The sequence below is a fragment of the Egretta garzetta genome, unplaced genomic scaffold (genome assembly GCF_000687185.1).
Source record: "Egretta garzetta isolate BGI_Z169 unplaced genomic scaffold, ASM68718v1 scaffold94, whole genome shotgun sequence".
Classification (NCBI taxonomy): domain Eukaryota; kingdom Metazoa; phylum Chordata; class Aves; order Pelecaniformes; family Ardeidae; genus Egretta; species Egretta garzetta.
The window spans coordinates 5,854,817-5,874,373 of NW_009259683.1; the positions used below are offsets into that span (position 1 = coordinate 5,854,817).

The 19,557-nt window shown below is 36.7% G+C and overlaps 1 protein-coding gene across 1 annotated transcript in view; it reads left to right on the forward strand.

The window, feature by feature from the left end:
* SKAP2 (src kinase associated phosphoprotein 2) overlaps positions 1–19,557 on the forward strand; it is a 117,138-nt gene that overhangs the window by 61,393 nt on the left and 36,188 nt on the right. The window contains exons 5-9 of the mRNA XM_035894062.1: positions 6,593–6,670; positions 7,407–7,490; positions 16,240–16,364; positions 17,269–17,332; positions 17,701–17,805. Coding sequence (XP_035749955.1) covers positions 6,593–6,670; positions 7,407–7,490; positions 16,240–16,364; positions 17,269–17,332; positions 17,701–17,805 — 456 coding nt within the window. The remainder of the gene's footprint in view (positions 1–6,592; positions 6,671–7,406; positions 7,491–16,239; positions 16,365–17,268; positions 17,333–17,700; positions 17,806–19,557) is intronic.

Below are 19,557 nucleotides of genomic sequence, written 5' to 3' on the forward strand. Positions count from 1 at the left end.
AGAGCATACAGCTCTGCTTCCAAGGGAGGAGTCAAGAAGAAATACTCAGCATTTAGGCCTCTGAGGGTGTGGTATTAGTATTTGTAACCCAAACTTCACATCCCAAATTAGAAAGAATTAAAACTAGAAACAGATGACACTGCTTTAAGTATTCTTTAATAAAATACACTGCTGGCTCTTCTTAGAGGGATATATCAAGGCGAGTTATTCTGCGAAAATTATTGTAAACTATTAGAGAACACAATGCTGAATGCTGGGGATGGCTCCAGAGCAAAACTTCATAGACTAGGCAGTCTTTGGAACAAAAACTTGGAAGACCAAAATGCTAACTTTTTTTGAACTAATGTTTCAAAAGCGAAACATTTTCATTATATTTATTCCCCAGAATGAAATGCATTTTCATTAACACTTATCTTTTGATTCTTGCACGTTAAACTAATTCAGAGCTATTAGGCTACTATTTTTGCAAATCACTGAAGTGGTCGCTGTGAAAGTGTTCAAGACAGTTAATGAAGCTAATGAGATTCTATGTGATCTTCCTACTGATAACTTTTCCTTAATCAGAAGACTCTAGGAAATGGGATTTTTTGAAATTCAATATACATTAATCTTCTCTTTAATAAAGAAAAAATAGTAGGGGGAAGGTATGCATATGAAAGTAAACCACCTCTTCTTTAGCCTAGTTTCACAGTGCTTGTGCAACAGATGTGACCCCAGTGTATTGCTATGTGCAGATTCAAGGATAATTGAATCCCTCTGTAGTAGCTATTAAAAATGGGTAAATGCTGTATTTCCAGATCAAAATGAAATGGAGAGATATGAAGAATTCTGGGAGAAGTGTGTGAGAAGGGGGTGGGAGGGAAGAAAAGATGATGAAAATACTTTTTGTGTTGCTGGGAACATTACTCCTTCTGTGCTCAACTTTAACACAAATATTTTCAGAATGTCTTTGCCAATTGAGAATTGCAGCCTGAGAGATCATAAAAGCCCTGAGCCTGAGGACAACCCCCCCCTTATTTTCTGCATTTTAAAGGATATTATTTCAGTACTTAGAGTAGCAACATTTTGTTTTTAGAGAAACATCCAGTTTCATACTAGATTACAAGATACACTGCTGGCAATAGCCAGCATTTTTCTTCTCTGTTTTCTAGCTTATGTCAAAGTTTTTACTAACAATAATTCAAATAGGAATGGATATCGGTTTCTCCTTTTGTATAAGTGGCTCTTGAGTACAATAAGAAGGAAGCTGGAAAAATAATTTTCAAAAATAGTGATTTTATATATATATTTTTAGTTAAAGGAAGACAAAGAAATCACAATCACTGTTTTCTCCATATAATCAAATTAATGAATATTGTCCTGGCACTTTTACAAGGACTAAAGAACAGCGAATTATTCTTACTTGAGCAAGAATTCTTCACCATTGTAATAGTTAAGCCTGTGGTCCTCTACTAGCAGAGCAAGCTCTAATCAACCACTTAGCTGTTACTGAATTACACTTCTCTCCACTTCGTCTGTTTAACTTCCCATAAGCATGCTAAGCACCTTTTTAGAATGCATTGACCTCTGATTACTTCTTGCTTTATGTATCCCTTAGCCCACATTGAAGAAATAAAAAATATTCCTATTGGTATACAATGCAGAATAATACAACTTGGTTTTGTTTTATTTATTTTGTATACAGAATGAAATTTTAACACCTTCGGGTCCTCCAAAAATCAAAATTCCATGCATAATGATTGAATTTCATGTTTTATCATGTGAAGTGACACTGATGAAACTGTTTTTAAGTAATGGGCCAAATTCACTATCGCAGTAGGGTGTAAAATTGCATTATTCAGACTTTTGACTGTCTGATTACCAAGTTGCTTAAAATTGTAGCCATCCCATAAGCTGTAGTCTGTGGCCTTTCTGAAGTCACAAGATATATTGAATTTGCGGGATTTGTGCAGTGGAACCTATACATTAATACACCTATGTTTATAATGTTCATGTTTTTTGGAAGTCAAAGCATGACTGGTAGAAAAGCTGGCTTTATGCTTGAGTGAGAGCATTTCACTCTCTTTTACTGGAGGAATTTTTAGCCTGGCAGCAATAGCATTATAATAACTGCCAGCTGCTCACTTGGCACAAGGGTGCCTAGAACCAAGAGGAAGAACCTGGTGCGTTATACATGTAATTTACTTTTCTCTAAAACTTGAAGGTTTAGGCCTTATAAATATTTTGATCTGGTCTTCGATGGACTTTGTATACATCAGTCTGGGACTATGCATGTGGAGCATAGCTTCCAGATTTTGGTTTGGGTTACATTGAAGTAATTCCCACCAGAATAAAAAGAGAAATTATTCTGGGAGATTCATCTGTGGGTGGGTGGTCAAGAAAGAAGGAAAACCTTTAATGTTAAGCAGATGGACCTCCCTCGTTTTATACTGTATATTGGCAATGCAAGATAATAATCTCCCCAAATATTGGATCGTATTGACCTGATTTTCACATCAAAAGAAGAAGGTTCAAGACATTATTTGTGAGGTAGAAAGTTGGGAATGGAAAGGAGAGTTTTTCTGAATCCTCAGCTGTGTGCTTGCCCACCACTGTCATGGCCATGATAGAGCAGAAATTAGGTCTGGAAGGGTACACAGGAGCAATTGTTGTACTTTTCTCCACCTGTAAACTCGCACAGCTGCGAACCACAGAGCACTTCTTGATTTCCAGTGCCACTTCAGTCTTTGGTACTTAAAACTGGCTTCAGAAACTACAGTGTACCAAAGGAGAAACCAGGGAAGATTCTGGGCCTTTTTAACATCTTTATTTCTAAATCCTTGAGACTTATCTGGAAACAAACCATACAGGGGTAGGAAGTAGATAGGAAGACATGGTGGTCTCTGCTGGTCTGATTTTGGGAGAGAAATTTTGCTCTAATCTGGTAGTCAGTTTGATCATAAGTATCTGAGCAACAAACACTGAGGTACCTAAGGAAGTTAATACCAGTGCGTGCTATCTTGCATCCCTAGAATGCAATTTGCTTGCATCTCTATGTTTTATTTCTTATAGTGGACATTCTCCAGTGAAATTAAAGGAAACTGAAATTCAGGCCATTTCACCTGTATCTGTGAGGGAAGGGAAGAATATTCCTTGTCCTGAAGACAAGCTGGGGCATGCATGGGAGTATAATATTTGGGAATTCCGAGCTTTACACTCTAAGGGAGTATGTGATTTGAAGCAAGTTTTTTAACTTGCTTCACAGTTCTTTATTAAAAAAATTAGTAATGCCTTCTTTCTTGGCAGTCTTTCTCCGTGTTAAATAGCTTCTTTGTAGAAGGAGTTGTCTTATTCAAAGTCCCATGCAGTAGTCAACTAATGACTCTGATCTCAGCTGCTAGTGTAACGTAAACAAATGCTGCTTTAGTGATACTTTTTTTTTTTTTTAGGAGATTTGTGCCAAGCCTGATCCATTTCAAATGAATGGGGAAGCAACATTTTGATTGAAAGGAACTGCAAAAACCAACCTGTTATGCAAATCCCAAGCTTTCAGCTGGCAGGTCGCACATCTAGGGATTGCAGTTTACTCTAAATCCTGTTTGAGATGTAGACAAGAGAGTAAAGTAATGAAAAAGTGGAAGAAAGGTAGAAAGGTGACACGGTTTAGGAGTCTTCCATGCTGGCTCTAGGCAGTAGCTGGAAGGACGATGTCATTCTCTTTTCTTTCTTTCCCTCCTTATATTTGTTCCAGTACAGGGGTAAGAGTATATCTGTGTTTGTGCCTTCTTCCCGGCACATATGCACAACACCTGTGGTTGATGAGAATCTGAGAGGAGGTGGTTCTTTCTCTTTTCTTTATACTTTTCATACTACTTATTCTCCTTCCCCTTCCTTCTGGATGTACAGGGGAATGAAAGAAGGAATTTACCCAGATTTATGTTTTTTCTTTCATGTACAGCTGTACGTGTCTTGGGATATTACAATTGCATCCCTTTCTCCTGCCTTTCTACTAAAGTTCCATCATGTTTTGTGGTTCCCAGGCTTCTCTGACAGAAGGATGGTAATATGCATGTGATCTGGTTTTGCTTCGGCTACTTACAGATTGTGAGTAGCAGAGGGGCTGACCAGCTGCTGCTTGTTTCATGGAGTTGCTGCCTCTGTTGATTTGAAGAACAGAAAAAGAAACTGGCTTCTCTACAGGTTGAGGGTGGGAGGAGGACTTCTTTCTCCAGTGTCACCAGAACAGTGGAAAACTGCCTTTTCTTCATGCAGGTTCTTTTCCTCATGAGCTTTCAGTGCCCTATGCAAAATAAATGTAGTTTCAGAAAATACCATTGTCAAATTTATCCCGACTTGTCTCAGCAGAAGCAGCAAAATTGGGAGTGGAATTTTGATGCTCTGAAGTTGTTGGTTCAGCTGAGCTTCTATAGGCAGAATAGCATTAAGGAGTCCCCAAAGTATATGCTTCTTTGGGACTACGCGTCCCATTTGATTTGAGTGTTCACTAAATGATCACTTGCCAAGCTTTCTCATCAAAAAACCAAACTGATGCGAACAAGAATGTATAAAATCAGATCCAAATAGTTGTTGAAATTCTTGAATTTAAAAACTAAAAGTGAATTGGTTTCATTTGTTTGTTTAATTATGTTTTGTGTCTTCCACATCTGTGGGGATGCACTGTTCTAAAATGAGCCCTACTGGGTGAGGTAAAGCTGTAAGTGTTGCACACTGATGCCTCCCAATGACCAATATAAAGCAGCACACTATGTATATTTGCAAAACTCTTCACCTCCCCCACTCATAATGTCATCATTAGATCATCTTTTAAACTAACTATTAAACTTACCATGTGCGAGCCAGCGAGTGTCTTTGTGTTAAACTCTCATTTAATGTTGTGAGGTGATTGCATATTATCAAGTGAGGGGGGACAGCTGCAGCATTTAAAAATGCATGTACATGCATTTTAACTCTTGTATTTTTAACACAGCAGTAAGAATTCCGTAGAAGCTGAAATAGTAGTGTACTCCTAATCTTTAAAAATAATATTAATAAAAAAAAAAATCTGTGGAAATGTCAATGTATGTAAAATTTTATCTACTACCTTATGGTATCCAACAAAACTTCTTGTCGTCTAAAAAGCCAGTTGTATTATTTAAGGAATGCATTCTCATTTTAAGTAGTCTCATACTTTTAAAAAAATAACATTCTCTGCAAGTTCCTACCTCTTTTTCTTGTATTTTTCCTCTCACAACTTTATTTAAATATGACCACCATAAACCAACTCATTTGCGGACACTGATTAAAAAAAAAAAAATCTATTTTAAGGGACAACCTAAATATCCAGGAAGTTGGCATCACCTTCTAGAGACAGTGTTCTTGGTTCAAGGTCAGACAATTGATCATTAACCCACCCTGCATAGTTTAAAGTGGTTTTTTTTTAGCACAGGGATGGTCTGCTGGTATCAATGCCTTTTTGTATGTTTATATTGGTAGAACTTAATGAGATTACATGTATTTTGATGAACAATTGCTGCTGTGTAAACTTGCCACCTACCTACAGTGACTCTTATGAATATTTGATGATAATAAGTAGTAGGAACTTCACTGTGATGCTCACATGCCTTAAAAAAACCAGTAGCACAGGAATAGCTTTTGTTCTGCTTTTTTGCTTGCGGTAAATAGTATGACATTTATATGCGTGTTAATTACTAGGCATATCTAGCATATTTCTGTTCTTAATTGCTAGGAGTTCCATTTAAATCATAATTCTGTTGTTTTAGGAGGGGAAGGACGCAGGATGGAAGATGCGGTTTTTAACATCTAGACTTACATTTTAAATTGAGGCAGGGTTGACTGGTCAGTCTCATGCTTCTAGCTCTGAGTTAGCAGTTGAGAAAAAGGAAAAAAAATACAGTGGAACATACTCACCATTTTGGAGATGCAGCCATGTTCTACAAAATCTAGAATTAGTATCTGTAGATCAGCAATTCTGTAGATTTCTGTGCAATGTCTTTGGTTTATCCAGTACTGCCTTACAGATCCTATAGGCAGCACTTACGTGTCATATTGCAAATCAGGCAATGTCTGTCAACAGCAGGCATCGCCTTTTATGATCTCTTTATCTGGTTTCTTTCTGATCTGGTAGATGGTGTAATAGAGGGTCCTCACCTTGTTTGTTGTTTCAAGATGTTTCTGTATGAAGCTGTTATTGAAAACCACATTCCTGATTTAATTGTATTGAATTGTGATACTCTGTTTTGTTTGCATATTTGAAAACTTACTGCTTTCATTATCCAACTTGCTTTACAGACCACGTTCAAAACAAACTAATGTTTTCTAAGTTGCCATAGCTTGTTTAATTACATATTTTTTCTTCTGAGACTCGCAGGGCCTGCTACACAGCTCACAGCTAAAGTGGTGAGGACAGCAGCAACAGCTCTGACATTTATAGTTAGAGGGCTTTTGTATTTAAAATAATCTGGTGTAGTAGTTACTAGAAATATTTTTTCCAGTAGCTCCTGCATATTGAGAGTATAAAATCTGTAAGTTTGTTAATGTTACTATAGTATTTTTCTTGAAAAGCGGTGCTTTACAGAAATTACTTTTCTTTCAGGGAATCAGTTTCCTCCTGTTGCGGCTCAAGATCTTCAGTTTGTTCTGAAGGCTGGATACCTGGAAAAACGCAGAAAAGGTAAGTCTAACTATGTGAAAACTAGTGCATATTTTATATCTGGGAGGTATATGTATTACTATTTTCTGTTATACACACAAATAAATTTATACAGGAGTGAGAAATAAAATGGAATAGAAGCTGAAATGTTGAAGCATTATTATGCAAAAGCAGCACAGCACATAATTGCTCTTGTAGTATTAAAAGGAAATCCTATTTCTTTATTGACTAGAAAAATCATGCTGTGAAAGTCCACTGTCAGCCATAATTCAGAGACTTTCAGATATTTTTGAAGAAAACATTAGGAATGTGTGTAAAAGTACCATATGTTGACTTCATGTTTCAGTGAGCATCAAGATTTATTTTCCTTCAAGAGGGCAAATATTGATCTCAGCTTTGGTTCAGTCAATATTTACCTTGATTCAATAAATCTTATATTGTCACTTTAATACCCACTTAATGCTGCAATAACTCTAGGAAATATTTAGGAAGTTGTTCATTATTTCCTTATATTTAATGTTACACATGATTTCTCTCTATATGATTTCAAATTCCCATTTGTTTTCTTATCACCAATTTTTATTTCTAATTTCCTCCTCAGTGCCATACATTTCTCTTCTTCATATCCAGATTTTGTTTCCTTTCCTTAGGACCTTCCCTGTCTCCTCCTCCCTTTTACCTCACCCTTGAAAAGAAGTAACGTATTTATGTTCAGTAGTGACATAAAGTGATATAACACAAGTTATATTAATTGCAGACCACAGTTTTCTCGGCTTTGAGTGGCAGAAGCGTTGGTGTGCTATCAGCAAGACGGTCTTCTATTATTATGGAAGTGAGAAAGGTAATCATAATAATTATGGTAAACTATAAAAGTGATCTTTTAATGCACAGAAGAATGAGTTTCACTAAGGTTGGGAACTGCAATTCTGAGGTCATTTTAAGAAAGCAAAGAGGTGGTTCTTAAACAGTGCTGTACATTTTAAAAATGTGTAAATATTTTTCAGATCTCTAAGTGACGTGGTCATTTTCTAAAGCAGGGAAACTGAGGAAAAAAAGATTAAGGTAATTGTAAAGCTATTTCTTGTGCCAGTAACAGCTAGCTATTAGGTTTGATAGTATGCTGGTACTCAGTTAATTTACTGGACAGACAATCTTCTTTCTGTCCAAATGCTATTTTAATTTTAAAATACCCTCTAGCAATTATGCCTTCCAAGTTTCTTAAAGATGGTCCTATCCAGGAAAATGTTAGTCTAAAACCCACATAGTGGACTTCCATGTTTCTTTCCAAATAGCTTATATTCTGAAAAAGCTAGAAATGCAGTAATATGTTTAACTAAAAGCCAGTCATGGAGACTGAAGCTAGCTTCTGAAGGAGACTTGTAACTTTTAGTGGCCAGTTTAGAAAGAATCTGGCAGAGATATTGGGATATCACTTCGAATTTTTAAAATTGACAGCCAAATAAAACATCCTTTAAATTGAGAGCCAAGTGTGTTTGATGTTTAAGGGTAAAACAAATGATACAAAAATGTATCTGAATAAATTTTACAAGGGCAATTACATCTTCCCCCTCCTCCCAAAAAAGTACTTATTCCTGGGCAAACTTTCCATTGAAGCATTTTTTCTTCTGCTTATGTTTGTGTGACTCTACTTGAGATTAGTGCAGGTAGTTATTTTGTGTTGTTTTATTCAAAGATTAATTTAATTTGGTACAGTTTGTTTCATTCCTCAATATGCTGACTCATTTAAACTCATCCTCTCTTTAAAAACAAAAGAAATAAAGTAAGGGTGTAATTGTAAGTCCAGTTTTCATCTTGCTATAGTTCCCATCATATTCTGTTACCAGAGTATATCTGCTAAATATTCCTTTTTCTTCTTTACTCTTTTCTTGGGATTTATAGATTGATCAAGCTTCAAAAATGTAAACAATCTTTCTTCAAAAATTTTGAGGAGGTGTGGCATAACACTGTTTTGTCAGTAATGACTTATTTCTTTCTTTGGAAAATTATCTTTTGCTGTTTGTTTATGTATAGTTATACATTATCTAGTACTTAAAATGGCAATTTTATTTTTTTTTTTGTCAGAATATATTGCTAGTTCGTAAAGATTGTTCTGGAGTTTTAAAGATTTATCTTTTCATCTGCTAGTTTTTGAAAAAAAAAACAAAACAAACAAACCCAAACTTGGTTCTTTTTTCTTTGTGTCTCTTCTAATGATTATTTATGCTTTCTAGTATGTGGTCTTTGGATTAAGGCAGGAAAACTGCCCGCCTGCCCTTTTCCATCCTTTTTTTTGTCTTTTGCAACAACCTGACTATCAAGGCTACGTTGTCATTTCTAATACCTATGCTGAAAGTTAAGATACATGGAAGCATGTTCCCCAGCACTGAGCAGGTTGGTGTCATGTTCGGAACTGACTGTGGTATACTGTGGGATCTCTTTCCTTTATGGATCTATAGACAGATGCTTTGGCTTATTCATTTACAGCTTTTGTGGGCTGTGGATTGCTTGGGGAAGATCCTTCTAACTGTAACCTAATGAGGTGGGAGTCCATGGATTATCTTTTGAGAATTGTATAGACATGGCCAAACTCCAAACAGTAGCTCATGGAGGAAACAAATCAGATGTATGAATTTCTGCCCTAACTCCATATGACCAGTGCTGTTAGTGCAGAAAAACTAGTGCAGCATGGTGGAATCGTTTTGTCTTGCAGATCTGGGATGACCAACAGTCACTCCAGAACTTGCCTTTGAAGAAGAAAGCTTTTTTCCAGACTGGTCAGAGGTACTTTCTTCAGCTCTCTGATGCTGTAGTACATAAAGGTACCTGTTCCAGTGCAGAAGCAAATTGCCATCATTGTGTGGAAACGATACCAGTGATTGCTGTAGTTCCATGGCAAACTAGTTTGCTGTTGAAACTGAGCTGTCGTCCTGATCGCTGTGAACGTACGTGCTACTGTTTATTATGCTGTTTAGCTGCAGATTGTCAGCATGGATGAGGTGTGCGATGAGGTGGTCCTGAGGAGATCTGGCATTTAGTCACTGGAAGAACCTGAGACTGCTTTTACTCCCCCTGTTATGGCTAGCAGTGGTACCTGCCGTAGTACGCTGTCGTATTGGGGCTCTTCTTTTGCTGTGACCCTTGATGCTGTACCGGATAACTTGGACCATGCAGAAAATTAAGTTGTGTTCTTACCAACTGTAGAACAGTGGTGAAGCATGCGTTTGGGTGGCTTTGTGCAAATTGCTGCCACCTCCTGAATAGTTGGGATGGCATCTGTCTAAACGATGCTGGTCTGCCCTTGCCTGTGCAGTGCCTGCAGATGTTTTGTATCAGCTGGGTCCTGGTGTCTGACAGGTTCCAGGACTGATTCACACAACAGGAAAATTCCTCTTCATCGATGTGAACCTGGTTTGAAGAGAGACAAGGGAGAGGGGGATTCCATATGTGCTCAGTCCTGCTGCCTGCGTCACTTTTTAGTGGGTAATGGAGTGCTAGTGCCTGTCTGTTGTGGGACATAAGGCAGAGAGGCAGCAGGGATTTCTAGGTCCTGCTTGGCTTGTTTTGCATTGTGTATGTTTTTAAAACCAGACATGTAGGCAAATAATTGGTGAAAGATATTTTGTGTCTGGTGCAGTGTGTATTTTGCTGGCCAAGGTTTGATTTTTGTGCTTAAATATAGCTGTAAATGTAACTGAATGCTAAATGTGGGACTACAGGATGCCATTTCATTAGGTAGTGTGGATTTGTTGTTTCTGTAACACTTCTAATTCTTCTAACTTTCTCCTTTTTCCACTGGGAAAGCAAGAAGTATGGGAGTGTGTAAAGCTCACATGTAAGGAAAAGTTTCAGAATCATTTATTCAGACCTGAATGATGAAAAATATGAGGCCTAGTCCAGGAGAATATAGTACAAGCTAAAGCCTGTGAAAATACAGTAGATGAATGTTTGTGTGCTCACCAATGAATGTTTGTGTGCTCACCTAAGATATTACAAGCATCCTTTCAACAGTTGCGATGCCTGCAGGCTAATGAATGTCTTGTTTCCCTGTTTCCTCCTCTATTTTCTTGTACATTTGATGCAGCATTGGATAGTGAAACAATGTTATTTATCCCTGCAATATAGACAGGTCTAAGTGAATCACTTACTTTTTTTTTCCCTGATCAATGATATGTGGAGTAGATGGAGGAAGAAGGCTTAAAGGTTTGACCTAATTACATGTCAGAAATGGGTATTGCAGGAAGCGAGTGTATTTTTGTGCTTGTGCTGCAATGCCTGTTGCCAGCGTGTGACCCACAACGTTGCATAGAAGCGTGTTCAAGTGCCAGAGCTGGCTTGAATTTCCAGAAGCTTGCCTGGTTCTCCTTTTCATAGGCTTTCCTTCCATAAACTTTTTACAGTCCTTCTCTTTGCTTCCATGCTGTTGCTTCCCAAGTTGGGTACCCTGCTTGCATATCATATATCCTCACTAGGCCACAATGTTATATGCCCTTCTGTCTCAGCAAACTGGAGAGATCAGCTAAATGTTTAGCAAGACAGTAATTGATAACATCAGGGTAATTTTTTCCCCTGTTAATGGGCACTAAAAATTTATTTTCATTTTTATAACTTGAAAATGGTATCTGCCTGCCTGCCAGTAATATGATTTTGAAGAGGGGGATAATTCAGAGGCTTTTAGAAAAGTCTGAGTGTTGGGTTTGGTTTTTTCTTTAATATTTTTAACATGGACATGAAAATTTTGCATTTCTCTGAATAGTAAGATAGTGATGGCCAGGCCAATGAATGGACTACTTCTATTTGTGTAAAAGAGGGTTTTTGTTTTATTTTGTGTTTTGTTTTTTTGAAGAACTTTGTGACTGAAGAGAGGGAAGCCTAGTTAGAGTTCATTTGCATATCTGTCCAGACTACTGGAATTTCCCCCACATGCTAAGCTTGCAAATTTCTCCTTCTAGGAGTGAGGAAAGATACACAAAACCAATGGAAAGCTGTGGAACTATCATTTTGCTTTTAGTTACAGACCACCTTCTCTTAGTCCTCCCTGTCTGAACAACTACATAGGAAAGGCAAAAATCCTTGTTTAGTTTAGATTTTACTTTTGATAGAATCCATAACTGAAATCTGCAGGAATTGTGAATGTTCAATAGGAATCTGTTGGCAGGGTGATGGCTATCAAATGAGTACTGAATCTTTTGCTATGAGAATGTTAAATTCAGACCTTGAGAGGCACACTTGCCATTAATAGCATGTTATTTAAAAAATAACAACAGAGTGTAAGCAAACTGAATATAAACTAGTACCCTAAATAGTGTGTTTCAAGCATTGCCTCCATTTCTTCTTTTTTTTTTTAATTTTTAAATTTTTTTAATTTAGATTTTTCAGAGGACTAGATTAAAGGAAAGGCAAAAAAAAGTCATTTCAGATCTGCATTTCAGATCTGCTGTCTAAAAGGGAAGAACTCCTATGCATGCATTTGGAAAGGACTGTTCCAAAAGCTGGAAAAGGAATTACCATTTTGGAGATACTGACACTTACTATTTTTAGAAACCAGACATCCTGCGTATGAAAAAGTATGTGAAACTACATTTAGCATGAAGCCATGTAAACCATAAGATCTTACAGGCTCCTAATTTCAAGATGAAGAGAGTTAAATTATAGATTCTAATAGTATCTATAAATACTTTATCACTCTCTGAAATCTTTCTGTTTGCCTTTGTTCCTTATGCCTTTCTGTGTAACTTCTTTCCTTTCTACTATCCGAGTCCTCTCTGTTCTTCAGAATGCACTAATTCTTTTTACATGTGCTAATAATATGGGCACATCGCCTTAGGCCTCAAATTTACAACCCAATCATTTCAAGACCCCGTTGAAGGTTTACCCTTCTTTGTTTTAAAAGTTCCCATGGACTCAGTTACGCAAGGTTACTTCAAAGCTCTTTTTCTCTGTTTCCCCTGAGACTTTCTTTTTTTTTTCCTCCCCAATATAATATTAGCCCTGTTTCCTTGTTAACAACATTTCACTATTTTTAGGATGAATGAAGTTTATAGTTAAGAAAAATATTTAAAGTGGCTCTCAAAATTCATTCAGATCCGTATTTTCTCTGTTTTAAATATAGCTCCCCATATTTATTTCTCTCAAATATCTATGTATTTGTTTTGACTTTTTTTTTTAATACCTAGTGCCTGACTCTCTACTCTGTTATACTAGTTTCTTACAATTCTAAATTCCTGATGCAAAATGATCTACACAGACCCAGATTTATTTTTCTGTTGTGTGCCTGATATGGGGAGAAGGGAAGACGAGGAGATGAGGGCAAAGACCAGCTTATTCTGAAATGAGATTTTACTTAGTTGTGGAACAACTTATGCTTGATGATGTTCACGATCCTTTTCGGTTTTGCAAGACTGATAGTAGTATACTTCTGCAATTTTGTTATATGTTGTTCTGGGACAACTTAAGGGTTTCCCGTTGTTGACTTGCAAAGCCCTATCTTGAGAAAATAAGAGGCGGCAAGAATGTTATCGCTCTTCAGAGAAGTGTGTTCCATCTGCATGTCTCTCCCTAGTTCCTCCTAAGTATACTGTTGTATTCCTGCCTAGCCAAAGCTCCAGTTCTAATGTAAATGTGCTTCCTGAAGCCACCTTTAAGTCTCCCACCATAAACCCCAACTATATCTAATTTTAAGTCTCCAAGTAAAATCTTTAAGTCTTCAAAGTTTTTAAACATCAAAAACTGGTTAAATCTCCCTAAAGTAGTGTCTCCAGAAAATATTTCTGATATAAACAATGTAACTCTGAATGTGAAAGTACACAGAAGTCACTGTGGCACTAACTTCACATGGCAGCTTTAAACTGAAAGCCTGAGTCTGTCTGCACACCTATTTAGCTGCAAGCCTTTGCCGGTAAATGAAGTCAAGGTGATAGCCGAGTGTGATGATCACGAGATGGTCCTGCCTTCAAGCCTGCACCTGACCACTGTGCCTGGCCAGACAGCTATCATGGGTCATGGTTTGCTTCACGGTGATCAGGTATTGGGGATGGTCTCCAGTCCTACCTGGAAAGCTGTATTCTGCAAGAGCAACTGGGATCTGTAGACCTCCATTGCTTGTCACCATTAGAGCATGCAGCTAAGCTATAGCTGACCTGGGTCCCTTCCAACCCAAAACATTCTATGATTCTACAATGCTATGATTCTGTATAGGTGGAGCTGTTTTTCAGGATGTACTAGGTCTTATCTCTGGCTTGCTGCCACAGGGTGTGTGAATGCATAGAGTCTTTCTCTTAACTTTAATGGGTTCTGCTCAGGGCTGTGAAGTGTCTTATTGTCTTAAAATTTCCCCATGGTCAACATTTTAAGCATATGTGTAATGCTACACTGGGCTTTAATCAGAGGTACTTTACTGCACAGACAATTAGAAGCAAAAGTAGTAATGCTATAAGTCTGTTGCTATAAAGGTCAGTGAAAGAATTTAATAGCAAAGGATATATATATATATATATTTTGTGGTGCATACAGGTAATTTTCATTAGCACTAGAACAGTGTGTTCAGAGAGATAAGACAAAGACAGTATAAACAATAAAAAAATCAAATGCAATATGGATACCATTCACTGCGTTCCCCTTCCAGTGCAAAGTACAGCATCTTTCTATTTTAGCTGTAATGTTCTTTGAATGAACGAGTACCAGTAGAGAGATCATCTGAGATTAGTTCTGTAAAACTGTATTACTGTAAAAGGGATCATCCATGTCGCAGAGAAGTAGTCTCAGAAATAATCCAAGAGACTAAATTTGAATACTTGCCTCATTTTTATCTTGACAAAATGTTTTTACCTTTTGAACCTGGTGTTTGTTTATTCCGTCTACGTGCTCCTATCTTCTTGGGGTTTGATAAAACTCCAGAATGGGAGAGTGAGAAATTAATGTGTTTCACTTCATCTTCTCCCTGAGGTCACAAGTGAAGGAACAATAAAACTTCTAGGCAGAAATGAATTTCATTAAAAGGGGACCTACTTAACCTATTGCAAATTATTATTTCTAATCTCTGCCTTGGTGCAATTCCATGAATTTTGCATTTGTGTGCTGTTTGATATAGGGGTGGAGGATTGAGCAAATAAAAAATACTAGTACTGTATCATTAGTACTTAATTAAGAAATAATAAAACTTACATGGGGGAAGGGACTTGAAGAGAAAATAGAAGTGCCCTGGGTTTTCTCATATAATTGTGTTATTTGGTATTTACTTGCCCTGGGTGAGAGTTCATAAAAAGGTGGAAGGACAAAGAATTTGTGTCTATGGTCATGTAAGATTACTAGCAAAAGTATTTATATGGTCACTGCCTTTACATCCACTGGTGTTCATGTTTATGTTTTGCCCTCTCAGGAGTGGGAAAAAGATTTGCTTTCCAATAAAATTTCCAGACAGATGACAGAATTATGTTGAAAATTGTAGTTTTCCCTGGTTTTTTTCTACTGTAGTTTTCTCTTTTGGTTGACAAACATAAGCAATGGATGCTTGATTTGCACCTAAGTTCTGTTCAGCAATACTTAAAGTAGTTTTGCTGTTGTGCTTGGTGCTTATTGTTAATTAATGCTTTTCTCTACTGTGGAAAAAACCCACACTTAATAGCATTTTCTTTCATTTCCAACTGCACTTTGTTCTTTGTTTGCCTGAGCAAAATGTGACTCATGATGCCTATTTTCACTTGCATGCTGCACTGTGATCTACAGAAATTGCAAAACTGATTTACTTTTACTTTTTTTGTTTGTTTTTAATATTCATCAAAACATGCCAGAGCATGTAAAATCAGATGTAGGGCTTGGTCTGAAGAGCTCAGAAAGCGCGCACAGGTGCCGCTTGCCCGACATGCAGTATATTTAAACTCAGGCCTGTTCTAAGTGATACTTTTATAAACCAGAACCTTTGAAAAGTTGAATTGTCTTTAAAACAACCACATGGCTCTATGTAATAAACTGTGGTAGGGCTCAGTACTTTTATTAGCTAATTAAACATTTGTTGTGTTGAGAGAAGTGCTTTTGGAACACACGCCTGAATTTATAACAAAATTCATTCTGTATTTCTGCCATGTGGAAAGGAGGCACATCTGGGAGTGGGTGGGAGAATGTGAAAAGAAACGTTTGCAATTGCTTAAAAAGGAGTTTGAAGTTTATTTTTTGAGTGAAGTGGTTAGTTTAGGAGGGAGCTCAGCATGTTCTGGGCTAGACAGGTTTTCCCATTGATTACTGAACCTGAAAGAGACACTGATTTATAGGAAGCGTGTCTTGCAAGTTCCAGTTCTTGGCTTTCCCTAGATACAAGTGTCATAACATGCACTTCTTACTAAATAAGACCACCATCTGCAAACATCCCCCTGTGGAATTCCTTAGGCATCCTACAGAAATATGTACTTTTGTGTACGTCTTTTTTTAAAATGAAGCTTTATCTCCAGAAGCATCACTGAATCATTTTGCTAAAAACCTCCCTGTTCTTTGTAAAATTCATGAAATAGAAAACAAAATCTGAATAAACGATAACCTGCTGAGCCACTTATATTCACTGTTGTAAATGAAGCTCTAACTTTGTTTTTTATCTCCAACAGACAAACAACAGAAAGGTGAATTTGCCTTAGAGGGCTACACCATCAGAATGAATAATAGCCTTCGGAAGGATGCAAAGAAAGATTGCTGTTTTGAAATCTCTGCTCCTGATAAGCGCATTTATCAGGTTGGACTTTTTTATGTTGACTTGAAATTAAATTGATAAAGCTGTTACAATTCCAGTTACTGAATTAACATTTCAGTAAAACAACTTTCACTGACATCTTAATGAAAAAAGGAAACCCTCGCTTGCTTATATTGTATATTCATATATTAGGAAAAAAATCTGATTTAAAATATGTATGTATGTGTTCAAATATTATCTTTTTGGACAAGAGCAAGGAAATCTATCATCTTTATCTATTGGTCATTTTAATGTTAGCGTTTTAATATCTATTGTATGGTATGTCTGCATGATTTCTTGGATGAATTAAATAGTAAAAAAAAGGTAAAATATATATCAGTGTTAAATACATATTGTATTGGTCATGGCTTTGCAAGGAAAATCTACGTAAAGGCACATATCAGCTGTGCAATTCAGAGATCTATCAGCTAGACATCAATATGGAATGTAAGTTTAATAAGTTTTAAATATCTGAGATTGCAGTTGAAAGCCAGTTAATTAAGCTGTCAGGTAGTGTGTTGGAGTCTGACAAGAACATTTTTAAGAAAACTGTACCCAGCAGTCTAAAGAAATTCATGGGTGTCTTCTAATTGTCAAGGGCAAATTTTGTTCATCAGTTCTGGCTTTGACATTGATGAAGAGAAGCAGCTTTTTTCTGCACAGCTGCCAGCTGCTGATCAGAGTTTCAAATCCATCATCCTCTCCTTCAATTACGTAAATTTGTCAAAATTAGCTGTACATTATAAGAAGCATCCTTGCAAGAAAAGTACGAGAAGATGTGAAAAGAATTACTAATGGTTTCTTGAGGAAGTGACGAGAATGCTACAATCCCTCTTTTTTATTGCTAATGAAATTGTAGCTGTGTTTTTGTCATTACTGCTAGTAATTATTAATAAATGTTTAATAGTTTACAGCTGCCACTCCCAAAGAAGCAGAAGAATGGGTACAGCAAGTCAAATTTGTAATTCAAGGTAAGCCAGCCAGTAGAGCAATAGCCTTTATTGCCAGTGCTGCCTAGTGACCATAGTTCTGTCCATTAACATATCTGTCACGTTTGTATATCTAGTATTCCCACTTGTCCAAATTTGGAATAGCAAGTCATAGTTCTCAATCACGTTGTAGCTCCTTTACATGACTTTTCTCCTTGTGCAAGATTTTTGCTTTTTTCCAAGAATACTATCTAGCTTGAAAGTTCTTCTTTATGAACACTGTAAGAAAAAAGCAGAATATATTGTAAGCACCAGCTCATAGAAGATGAATTGTGTTTTTGTTTTGCATAGATTTCTTCTTAGGCGTTCTTTTCTAGTAAATGTTAACTTTTTAAACTGCTGTTACATAGACATGGAATCTACTACTATTCCTGAGGAGGAGGAAGAGGAGTATGACGATGTTGGACAAGTGAGCAGTGAACCAATAGATGATAGTATTTATGAAGAAGTTAAAGGTATCATTGCTGTTTTTTACTTTGTGACTTGTGAACATTTTGTCTTCTCTATTTCTAGTTTGATAACTTTGAATGGATGAAAGTAAGTGGGTAAAGTAACCCAATGAATAAGATACTTTCAGATTTCAAGTTTTGCTATGACACTGAAAAAAAGAATGTGTCTTCAATCAGGTCTGAGTGAGAACAAACTTTTGGCTCATTAACATTCTCTGGTACGCAATTTTTTTTAATTAAAAAATTGACTTGCCTTACAGCTTTTTCCTCCAACTTGCCCATCATTTTTTTCTTTATTCATTTTGGCATTTGTATTAAGCAAAAGTTCGCTATCATTCCCTATGTTAATCAGCTGCTGCCTAATACATGATTTTATAATCCTGCAAGAAAGCAATGTGCTCGTTTGAAAGGGCTCTGGAGATGAACTGTAAATAAAAGCAACACGAGTATTGACATTGTTTTCTTTCATATCTTCCAGCATGACTATACAGAAACTTTTTACTGTGGACTTTCTGATGTGGTCAAATGATTATGCCTCTAGATGTCCAAGTGTATCTGTCAGATGGCAAAACAAAAGAAAAAGAGCTTGGCAAAAGCTCTTGGAGTAGATTATAGACATTCAAGGATTAGGAGAAAGGTGATCACTCTTGATTATGTTTTAAGAAGCTATGAAAAAATCAAGTTTTCAGTTACCATTAGTTAACAAATGGTATTTTAAAGTGGTATAATAATTGATTATCACTTTGTATGACATAATGTTCTGCGTACCTTGCTGTTTGGGGCAGTGCAATTATCACTGATAACTTGAGAGGAAAAATTACAGAAAATTAGTCGTCACGTGATGTTGACTAACTTTATGTATCTGTTAGGTTGAATGTTCTGACCATTGGACAAAATAACATTTTATAGTATGCCTTGGTTTTCATTTTAAAGTCATGTCAGTGAACTAAGGGAGCAGAGAACATGAGTGACTGGTGAAAATGATTATCGTGAAATTGTAGCAGCACTCAATTCTGTAAAAGCTGGGGTTTTTTTTGGGTCCATTTCTTTGAATTGTACCTAGACTACTTTAGCACAGAACACGTGTTCTGCTGAAATGGGGTGCAGTGTGTCATGCATGCGGAGAAGCTCTTCTGCAGTGAATATAAAAACTACATTACGGGGCTTAATCTTACAGCTGGAGGATACAGTGAAACCTTATTGCAGTGCTTTTTGGATGCTAAGGCTCTTATAGAAAGTGATCTTGTATGCTTGCCTATGCTTTTGTTAAAGAAGCTCTAGATGTATCCTGGGATAAATTTCTCTTTCCTGAGCTTCACTTATCTTACCTGTTCATCTGAATCTCAAACAGTAAGTAGATCTGGAGCACTAGCACATACAATATTGGTAGACGGCCAATAGTTAATATATGCTTTGAGTTATGTCTTCACAGAATTGCTGCCTTGGTATGATTCTGCAGTAATTTCGAGTATTTTCACATATATCCCATTTTTATGTCAGTTTTCCAGGAACTCCTTGTCTCCTAATGTGGCTAATAAATCAGAACAGCTGTCACAAAGACAGGATAGCTCTTCTGTTACTCAGGAAAGCTAGTTTCAGTTTTTAGTTAAATTAATTTCTTTCCCCATGATCTTGGAGTGTTGCTTCATTTTCATCTTATCAAGTAGGGATTATCTTTCTTTATCGTATGATTTCTCCATCTCATTTATTTGAACTGTAAACTTTTCAGGAAGGACCATCTTACCTTGTATGGTGGAG